Source organism: Pipistrellus kuhlii, unplaced genomic scaffold (genome assembly GCF_014108245.1).
Source record: "Pipistrellus kuhlii isolate mPipKuh1 unplaced genomic scaffold, mPipKuh1.p scaffold_m20_p_8, whole genome shotgun sequence".
Classification (NCBI taxonomy): domain Eukaryota; kingdom Metazoa; phylum Chordata; class Mammalia; order Chiroptera; family Vespertilionidae; genus Pipistrellus; species Pipistrellus kuhlii.
In genome coordinates, this window is record NW_023425584.1 from 1,262,497 (window position 1) to 1,272,500 (window position 10,004).

The 10,004-nt window shown below is 73.6% G+C and overlaps 1 protein-coding gene across 1 annotated transcript in view; it reads left to right on the forward strand.

The window, feature by feature from the left end:
* Window positions 1-778: 778 nt before the first annotated feature.
* Window positions 779-10,004, forward strand: part of SLC29A4 (solute carrier family 29 member 4) — a 10,975-nt gene continuing 1,749 nt past the window's right edge. Inside the window, exons 1-9 of the mRNA XM_045576773.1 lie at window positions 779-894; window positions 2,889-3,032; window positions 3,678-3,803; window positions 3,948-4,061; window positions 4,644-4,772; window positions 6,193-6,267; window positions 7,994-8,214; window positions 8,536-8,665; window positions 9,659-9,846. Of these exons, the coding sequence (XP_045432729.1) occupies window positions 2,900-3,032; window positions 3,678-3,803; window positions 3,948-4,061; window positions 4,644-4,772; window positions 6,193-6,267; window positions 7,994-8,214; window positions 8,536-8,665; window positions 9,659-9,846 (1,116 nt within the window). The 5' untranslated portion in view covers window positions 779-894; window positions 2,889-2,899. The remainder of the gene's footprint in view (window positions 895-2,888; window positions 3,033-3,677; window positions 3,804-3,947; window positions 4,062-4,643; window positions 4,773-6,192; window positions 6,268-7,993; window positions 8,215-8,535; window positions 8,666-9,658; window positions 9,847-10,004) is intronic.

Genomic DNA, 10,004 nt, shown 5'->3' on the forward strand with positions numbered 1-10,004 from the left:
CGCACACAGGCTGGGTCCCCGGCCGCCTCTTCACTGGCAAACACCGGCTCCTGTGTCTGCCAGGCCGCAGCCCGGCCTCTGCTCTGGGCACAGCACGGGAGCAGGTGCTGGCCGAGCTCAGCCAGAGGGGCTGGGGAGGGGGGGCTGGGGGCCGCTGGGGGGGGCTGGGGCTGCTGGGGGGGGGCTGGGGGCCGCTGGGGGGGGCTGGGGGCCGCTGGGGGGGGGGCTGGGGGCCGCTGGGGGGGGGCTGGGGCCGCTGGGGGGCTCCCTGGAGATGTGGGGGCGGCTAAGGCAGGAGGAGGAGCCGGTCTGGTGGAGGTGGGGGGGGCGCCTGGCAGCACCTGCGGAACCCACCAGGCAGGGAGGACCCAGCTGCTGCCCATGCTCGGCCTCAGCCGGGAGCACCTGAGGCCGGGAGCACCGGGGCCGCTGCAGCCCCTGAACCTGACGGGATCTGCCCCCCCCCAGCGCCCCCCGCCCCCCCGCGCCTGCACAGGGGCTTCCAAACTCGGAGTCTGTCCCAGGACCATCCGCTCCCCTCCCCGCGCTGGTCTCTGGCGGACGGGGGTCGGAGGGCGGGGTGTCCCAGGCGGGGTGGGGGTGGGGGTGGGGGCGGGCCAGGTCAGCCAGGGACTGAGTCACTGCACCCATCTGGGGTGCTGGGTCCGGAGACCTCAGCCTCTGCCCCCCCCCCCTTTGTGCGTAGCCGGAGCCGCGGGCGGGAGGAGGCGGGAGGCGGGGGACGGGTGGGGAGGCGGGCGGGGCGGGGCCCCCGCTGTGCTCGCCGCCTCTGCACCCCGGACACGCACGCCGGCCAGGCCGCCGCCGACCGGACCCACGCAGGCCGCGGCGGGCGGGGCGGGCGGGTGCGGAGGGGCGGCAGCCGGCGGCGAGGTAAGCGGGCGCGCCGGGCGGGGACCTGTCGGAGCCTTTGTCTGCGCCCCGCTCTGCCGCCCAGCCGGGCCACGGGCGGGACGGGGACCCCGGGCCCCACTACCCACCCCGTCCAGGAGGGCCTCCCCCCTCCCGCCACCAGTGTGGGGCCGGGCCGGGCCGCCCCCGCCGCCCCGTCAGCGGCTGCGGGCGCCGACCGGCCGGGGAGCCGAGGCCCGGCCTGCCCTGCGGGCGCCCCCCTCGGGGGCCGCTCCGGTCCCTCCACCTGCGGCTCCCGGGCCTCCATCGCGCCCTCCCTCCGGGGCCGCTCCGGTCCCTCCACCTGCGGCTCCCGGGCCTCCATCGCGCCCTCCCGCTCCGGAGGCCGCGGCCAGAGGCGGCCTGTGCACCCGGGGGGGGGCGGGGGGGCGCCTCGCAGTGGGGGCTGCCCTTTGGGGGGCCGGCCTGGGAGCCAACTTTGCTGCCAATGGGGATGGGGACGGGGACGGGGATGGGCGGGCAGACCGGGGGTGGGGGGCGGGGGGCGCGGTGCTGGAGCGGCAGCTGCAGGGCCTGGGGTGGGCGGCTCCGGCCCCAGCCAGTGCTGGGTGGGCACCAGGGCAGGATGGGGGGCGGGGGGGGGGGCGGGATGGGGAGAGGAGGGGGGGCTGGCTCTGGGAGAGCAGCGGGGAGCTCCCTCCGGCCTGGGCATGGGGCGGGGCGGGCGGCCGAGGGCGGGAGCTGCCTGGACTGCGGGCACTGGGTGCGGCCAGGAGGCCCTGCTGGTGGCTCTCCAGTCTGGCGCCTGGCCCCTCGGTGGGCTCTGGGGTGGAGCAGCCCCCGAGGGGTCACCCTGGCTGGGGGCCGGGCGTCCTGCACTCTCAGTGCCCAGGGCATCCTCAGAGCCAACATCTACTCAGTCACAGCGAAGCTGGGGCCAGGGGGGGTGGGTCAGTGCCGAACAGGCCCGGGGGTGGCTCTGCCCAGCTGCCCTCCCACGAGGTAGGCAGGAGCCTGGTTTGGGGTGGGCTCCGGAGCCCTCGGCCGCACTGTGCCTGGCCAGGGGCTGTGACCCGGGCTGCCCTGAGGCGGGGACAGTGGGGCCCAGGGTGGCCGGGCCTCTCGGGGCTCCCTGGCAGGCACGAGGGGTGCCGGGGGGGGGGGTGGGCAGGGAGAGCCCCGGCCAGTCTGTGCACGCTCTCCACTGTAATTCTCAGGGGCTGGGAGCGGGGCTGGGCAGTCTGGGCTCTGAGCCTGAGGACCTGGGAGGGGAAGGGAGGTCTGCGGCCTGGAAAGGCGGGGGCGCCTCCTCAGGGGACTCCCCCCACCGCCCGGGCAGCCGTGATGTCGTGTTGGGGCCATGGGTCAGCGGCCGGGGAGTCAGGGCCCCCCGCCACCAGGAGGGGCCAGGGCCCGTGTGCATGGCGGCTGCCGGCTTCCCCCCCCCCCCCGGGCAGGATGGGCCCTCCGGGCTGGATGCGGGCAGAGGCCTCAGGGCGGGTGTCTGCGGTGCCAAGTGGGCCGGCTGCAGGGCGGCAGTGCCGGGCCTCCGTCCGGCGGCAGAGCGGTGAGCTGGCCCGGCCGGCCCCTCACGACGCAGGACTGAGGCCAGACGCTTAACAAACAGCCCACAGGTGGGCCAGGCGCGGGGCCTCTCCCTTGGAGGCCAGGCCAGAGGAAGGGCTGGCTGCGCGGATGGGTCTCCGTGCCCAGGGCCTGGGTTTGCCTCCGGCCCCGGCTGCCGCCTGTGCAGCCCTGAGGCTCAGGCTCCTCGGCCCCTCTCCCCGGGGGCCTTGTGCTCGTGGTGTCTGTTCTGATGCCCGCCCAGCCGGCACCGAACCTCCAATCGCTCCCCTCCACCCGTTCCCTGTGGCCTCGCCGAGCCGGCCTCCGGCGGTCCCGGGGTGGCACGTGGGAAGGCTCAGTGGGTGGAGAGCAGCGAGGGGGGCGGGGGGCGGGGGGCCCGGGCAGCAGCAGGGCCCCCTCCCGGCCCCTCAGCCGCCCTCTCTCCGCAGCCCGGGCCGCCATGGGCTCTGCGGGCAGCCAGCGCCTCAAGGAGCCGGGCACGGCGGGCAGGAGCGTGGTGACGGGCTTCAGCTTCGAGGGCTGCCGGCTGGAGGAGGAGGCGGCCAGGGGCACCCCGGTTTTCACGGACTCTGGTGAGTGAGGGTGCGGGCGACGGGGGGCCGGGGGGCCCTCGGGAGGCAGCGTGGGCACCCCTGGGCGCGGGGCCTCGTGTGCGGGCAGAGAGGGTGTGGCCTTCCCCTCGGGCCGCCGCTACGGTGAGGGGGCCTCTGGGGGGCGTCCGTGACCCCGTCCAGGTGGGAGGCGCATGGCCACGCAGGCGCAGCCCGTACACTGCCCTTGGGGTGACACGCCACCTGGCACATCCACTAGCCACGGCCGTGCCTCCCTCTGGCTCCGGGCCGGCCACGGACCTCGGCCACCTGCCGGCCTCTCCGGCTTCGGGGCCGGCCTGAGACCAGCATGCAGCGGCGGCGTGTGGCGTGTGGCTCATGGCGTGTGGCTCGCGGCGTGTGGCGTGTGGCTCGCGGCGTGTGGCGTGTGGCTCGCGGCGTGTGGCGTGTGGCTCATGGCATGTGGCATGTGGCTCGCGGCGTGTGGCATGTGGCTCGTGGCATGTGGCGTGTGGCTCGCGGCGTGTGGCGTGTGGCTCGCGGCGTGTGGCGTGTGGCTCATGGCGTGTGGCTCATGGCGTGTGGCGTGTGGCTTGCGGCGTGTGGCGTGTGGCTCGCGGCGTGTGGCTCCTGGTGGCCGCGGGCTCACCGCCGTGTCTCCCTCAGAGGGGCGGGCGCCGGACGACCGCTACCACGCCGTCTACTTCGCCATGCTGCTGGCGGGCGTGGGCTTCCTGCTGCCCTACAACAGCTTCATCACCGACGTGGACTACCTGCACCACAAGTTCCCAGGTGGGCCCACCGGGACGGGCCCCGCTCCGCCCCGGCCGCGGAGGGCGCTGCCGAGGGCCGGAGTGACGGCCCTGCCCTCGGGGACATCCTAGTGAGGAGGCGGGACCGGGGGCTCCCGAGCACTGCCCCCTCCTCCCCCCCCAGGGACCTCCATCGTGTTCGACATGAGCCTCACCTACATCCTGGTGGCGCTGGTGGCCGTGCTGCTCAACAACGCGCTGGTGGAGCGGCTGAGCCTGCACACGAGGATCACGGCGGGTGCGCCTCCGCCCGGCCCCCGGCCCCGCCCCTCACTCCCCCGCTCCCTCTCCCCACTCCCCGGCCCCCCGCTCCCCCCGCCCCCCGCTTCCCCGCTCCCCGCTCCCCCCGTCCCCCCGCTCCCCCGCTCCCCCCGCCCCTCACTCCCCCGCCCCCCGCCCCCCGGCCCCCCTCCCCCCGCTCCCCGGCTCCCCCTACTCCCACCGCCCATCCCCCCGCCACCCCCCCCCGCTCCCCACACTCCCCCCGCCCCCCGCCCCCCCGCTCCCCGGCCTGCACCTCGCCCTCCGTGGGACGGTGGGGACTCCCAGGGAACGCGGTCAGGCCGTGGTGTGTGGGGGCCGCGCCCAGCATGTTGTGGTCCTGGGGCCCAGCTCTCCCCTCCGCCCGGTCTTCTCCCCTTTCCCCCTCCTCCATGCTGACATCCGCTTCATGGGCCAGCACCTCCTCCAGGCAGCCCTCCCTCCGGCCCCTCTCAGGCCTCAGGGCGTCCCCACACCGGGCACCGGCCGTGAAGGGCGAGGGCAGAGGGAGGGGAGAGCAGAGCCCGCGCCCGCCCCCTGACCGCCCGGCTGCCCGCAGGCTACCTCCTGGCCCTGGGCCCCCTCCTCTTCATCAGCGTCTGCGACGTGTGGCTGCAGCTTTTCCCCCGGCGCCAGGCCTACGCCATCAACCTGGCCGCCGTGGGCACCGTGGCCTTCGGCTGCACAGGTAGGCGGGGAGGGAGCAGGGCCGGGAGGGAGCAGGGCCGGGGGGGGGGGGGGAGCAGGGCCGGGGGGGGGGGGAGCAGGGCCGGGAGGGAGCAGGGCCGGGAGGGGAGCAGGGCCGGGGGGTGGGGGGAGCAGGGCCGGGAGGGAGCAGGGCCGGGAGGGAGCAGGGCCGGGGGTGGGGGGAGCAGGGCCGGGGGGGGGTGGGAGCAGGGCCGGGGAGGGAGCAGGGCCGGGGGGCCCTGAGACCCGGCCCGCCCCAGCCCGCCCCAGCCCCCTGGGTGTGGAAGGTGGGAGGCCCAGTCCCTTCCTTTCCCTCCACTTGTGCGACATCAGCTTCAAGGCTCAGCGCTCAGGGCGCCTGGGCCAGGAAGCCATTTGGTGTGAATTAAACCAAGGCTGCTTTTTAAAACATTTTTTAATTTTTTTATTGATTAAGGTATCACATATTTGTCCTCATCCCCACATTCCCATCCCACACCCCCCCCCATGCATGCCCCCACCTCCTGTTGTCCTTGACCTCTGGTTAGGCTCATATGTATGTACCAAGGCTGCTTTTAAAAAATATACATGTATGTTATTATTATTATTGATTTCCGAGAGGAAGGGAGACAGAGAGTTAGAAATATCAGTGCTGAGAGAATCACTGACCGGCTGCCTCCTGCACACCCCACACTGGGTGGAGCCAGCACCCTGGGCCTGTGCTCTGACCGGGAATCGAACCCTGACCTTCTGGTTCAGAGGTCAATGCTGGGCAGACCCAGGCTTCCTGAGGAACGTCCTTGCCCAGGCCGGGCGCTCAGGTCTGTGTTAAAAACACAAGTGCGGTAGGTTACCCTGAGTCCACAGGCCTGATTTTGAAGAACTCCAGAATTATGTTTAGAGACACTGCAAGCTACCTTGGGTCAATCTGTTCCTTCTTGTTTCAATTAAACTGAATTTACACACAAAAAAACAAAACACAGCGTGGGGGGAGGGCAGCCAGCTCCTCCCCGGCCGGGTCGGTGAGGAGGGGAGAGGCGACGCTGCAGTGACGGGTGAGCCAGGAAGCTCAGCAGCTTAAAACCAAACTCACCTCCGGCTCCCGTCCACCTTCCTCCGGTGGATGGAGCCGTCAGCACCGCCAGCCGCCCGAGGCCCCGCTTGCCTCGGGGCCCTCCAGTCCTGCAGGGGCCGGGGGCCGGGCGTCCCAGCTCCGCTGCCTCTCAGAGCGATGGTGTCATTTCCCGCAGACGGGCCGGGCGCCAGGTCTCGCCCAGCGAGGTGGCCGGCCCCGGGCTGACAGGACCTGTGCCCGCGCCCTCGCCCGCAGTGTGTCCGCGCTGGCAGTGCCAGTGGTGTCACGGCTGCTCCTCTCGCCCTCGCCCTCTCCCTCTCTCTCCCTCTCTCTCCCTCTCTCTCTCTCCCTCTCTCTCTCTCTCAAGTGCAGCAATCCAGCTTCTACGGGTACACGGGAATGCTGCCCAAGCGGTACACCCAGGGCGTGATGACCGGAGAGAGTGAGTGCGGAGCCCCGGGGGGCGGGCCTGGGCTGCTGGCCTCTGAGGCTCCTCCCAGGGACACACCAGCTTGGCCTGCCTGGCTGGGGAAGCCGTGTCGCCGTGTCTGTGTGTGTGTGTGTCTGTGTGCATCTGTGTGTCGTCTGTGTGTGCATGTGTGTGCCTCTGTCTTTGCATGCATGTCTGTGTGCACGCATGTGTCTATGCACGTATGTCTGTGTGTGCGCGCCTGTGTGTCTGTGTGTGGGGGGGTAGCTCTCCTGTCCCACAAGGCGTGCTCCTCAGCCGGCTCTCCACGGAGCAGGGCCCACAAGCCCCGCACCCAGCACCCCTTGCTCCTCAGACCCCTTTCCCAGGCCGCCCGCCGTCTCCCACCTAAGGGCGGCCTGGTCCCCGCTGCCCCCACCACCCTGCAGCCGTCTGCATCCTCTCTTCATTGATCTCCACTGCCGTGTGCCCAGCTGGCACCGGGGAATGCTCCCGGAGCAGGCACACGTGGTAGCTCATTGCCTGTCTGGGGCCAAGCAGGGCGGGGCGGACTGGAGTGGAGGCAGAGGGCCCGGGGCCCAGGCAGGAGAGGGGCCGACGGGCTGAGCACCCAGGACCGGCCGGGCGGGGCGACTGTGCAGGGGCAGTGGTGGCTGGGCAAGGGGGTGGGTGCAGGTGAGTGCAGTGGGGGTGGGGGTGCAGGTGGGCGCAGTGGGGTGGGTGCAGGTGGACGCAGTGGGGTGGGCGCAGTGGGGGGGTGCAGATGGATGCAGTGGGGGGTGCAGGTGGGCGCAGTGGGGGTGGGGGTGCAGGTGGGCGCAGTGGGGTGGGTGCAGGTGGGCGCAGTGGGGGGGTGCAGGTGGGCGCAGTGGGGGTGGGGTGCAGGTGGACGCAGTGCGGGGTGCAGGTGGACGCAGTGCGGGGTGCAGGTGGGCACAGTGGGGGTGGGGGTGCAGGTGGGCGCAGTGGGGGTGGGGGTGCAGGTGGGCGCAGTGGGGTGGGTGCAGTGGGGGGGTGCAGGTGGGCGCAGTGGGGTGGGCGCAGTGGGGGGGTGCAGGTGGACGCAGTGGGGTCGGTGCAGGTGGACGCAGTGGGGTCGGTGCAGTGGGGGGGTGCAGGTGGACGCAGTGGGGTCGGTGCAGGTGGGCGCAGTGGGGGTGGGGGTGCAGGTGGACGCAGTAGGGTCGGTGCAGGTGGACGCAGTGGGGTCGGTGCAGTGGGGGGGTGCAGGTGGACGCAGTGGGGTCGGTGCAGGTGGACGCAGTGGGGTCGGTGCAGTGGGGGGGTGCAGGTGGACGCAGTGGGGTCGGTGCAGGTGAACGCAGTGGGGTCGGTGCAGGTGGACGCAGTGGGGTCGGTGCAGTGGGGGGGTGCAGGTGGACGCAGTGGGGTCGGTGCAGGTGGACGCAGTGGGGGGTGCAGGTGGACGCAGTGCGGGGTGCAGGTGGACGCAGTGCGGGGTGCAGATGGACGCAGTGGGGTGGGTGCAGTGGGGTGGGCGCAGTGGGGGGGTGCAGATGGGCGCAGTGGGGTGGGTGCAGGTGGACGCAGTGGGGTCGGTGCAGGTGGACGCAGTGCGGGGTGCAGGTGGACGCAGTGGGGGTGCAGGTGGACGCAGTGGGGTGGGCGCAGTGGGGGGGTGCAGGTGGACGCAGTGGGGTTGGTGCAGGTGGGCGCAGTGGGGGTGCAGGTGGGCACGGGGGCGGGGCTGGCAGGGCCTGAGGGACCCTCCCCGCAGGCACGGCGGGCGTCATGGTGTCCCTGAGCCGCATCGTCACCAAGCTGCTGCTGCGGGGCGAGCGGGCCAGCACGCTCACCTTCTTCCTGGTCTCCGCCGGCCTGGAGCTGCTCTGCTTCCTGCTGCACCTGCTGGTGCGGGGCAGCCGCTTCGTGCGCCACCACACGGCGCGGCCCCGGGGCGGCCGCGCGCACCACGTGGCCGCCGGCGACATCTGCCTCGTGAGTCCGAGCCGGGCCCAGCCGGCCCGCGTCCTGGGATGCGGCTGAGGAGTCTGCCCCCTGCTGGGCGGGCGGGAGAGCAGGACGTGGCACAGACGCTGGCCCAGCGCTGTCCCCTCAGCCAGGACAGGACAGTGAACCCCGCAGAGACCAGGATGGGCAGAGGGCGCCGTGCGGGACCAGCCCCGCGCCCGCCCGGAAAGGACGGGGTTCCCCAGGGGCGCCCAGGCCGAGCCCGCCTGTGTGCAGGGAGGGGTGAGGGGCTGGGGCCGCGCTGGGAGCAGCAGGGCCCCACAAACCCTGCCGCACCCTGTCCCCCAGGAGAACCCGGGCCCGGCCGGCGGGTCCCCGGACAGCCCGGCCCACGAGGCGCCCGGCGGTGAGCGCGGAGCCTACACGCGGTTCGACGTGCCGCGGGCGCGAGCCGAGCGGAGCTGGCCCTCCGTCCGCGGTGGGTGCAGGCTCCCGGGAGGCACAGGGATGGGGGGGGACAGGGGGGGAGCTGGCCCTCCGTCCGCGGTGGGTGCGGCTCCCGGGAGGCACAGGGATGGGGGGGGACAGGGTGGGAGCTGGCCCTCCGTCCGCGGTGGGTGCAGCTCCCGGGTGGCACGGGGACAGGGGGGAGGGGGGGAGACAGGGGGGGAGCTGGCCCTCCGTCCGCGGTGGGTGCAGCTCCCGGGTGGCGCGGGGACAGGGGGGTGGGGGGGGACAGGGTGGGAGCTGGCCCTCCGTCCGCGGTGGGTGCGGCTCCCGGGAGGCGTGGGGACAGGGGGGTGGGGTGGGGAGCTGGCCCTCCATCCTCAGTGGGTGCAGCTCCTGGGTGGCGCGGGGGTGGGGGGACAGGGGGGGAGCTGGCCCTCCGTCCGCGGTGGGTGCGGCTCCCGGGAGGCGTGGGGACAGGGGGGTGGGGTGGGGAGCTGGCCCTCCGTCCGCGGTGGGTGCGGCTCCTGGGGTGGTGCGGGCATGGGGGGGGGAGCTGGCCCTCCATCCTCAGTGGGTGCAGCTCCTGGGTGGCGCGGGGGTGGGGGGACAGGGGGGGAGCTGGCCCTCCGTCCGCGGTGGGTGCGGCTCCTGGGGTGGTGCGGGCATGGGGGGGGGAGCTGGCCCTCCATCCTCAGTGGGTGCAGCTCCTGGGTGGCGCGGGGGTGGGGGGACAGGGGGGGAGCTGGCCCTCCGTCCGCGGTGGGTGCGGCTCCTGGGGTGGTGCGGGCATGGGGGGGGGAGCTGGCCCTCCATCCTCAGTGGGTGCAGCTCCTGGGTGGCGCGGGGGTGGGGGGACAGGGGGGGAGCTGGCCCTCCGTCCGCGGTGGGTGCGGCTCCTGGGGTGGTGCGGGCATGGGGGGGGAGCTGGCCCTCCATCCTCAGTGGGTGCAGCTCCCGGGTGGCGCGGGGATGGGGGTAGGGGAGGAGGAGGAGGGGCGGGTGCTGACCAGCCGCCCCCCAGCCCTGCTGCTGCACCGGTACGCGGTGGCCCGCGCCATCTGGGCGGACATGCTGTCCATCGCCGTCACCTACTTCATCACCCTGTGCCTGTTCCCCGGCCTGGAGTCCGAGATGCGGCACTGCACGCTGGGCGAGTGGCTGCCCATCCTCGTCATGGCCGTGTTCAACCTCGCCGACTTCGTGGGCAAGGTGCGCCCGGGCCACGGTCACAGGCCACGGCCACGGAGGGCCAGGCCGCGGGGTGGGAGTGGCCAGCCTGGAGGGCCGGCTGTGCCCGGGGCAGGCCCGGAGCCGGAGCGGCTGGGCTGCGAGGGGGGAGGTTAGGTCCGGCTGCCGCGGCCACCCAG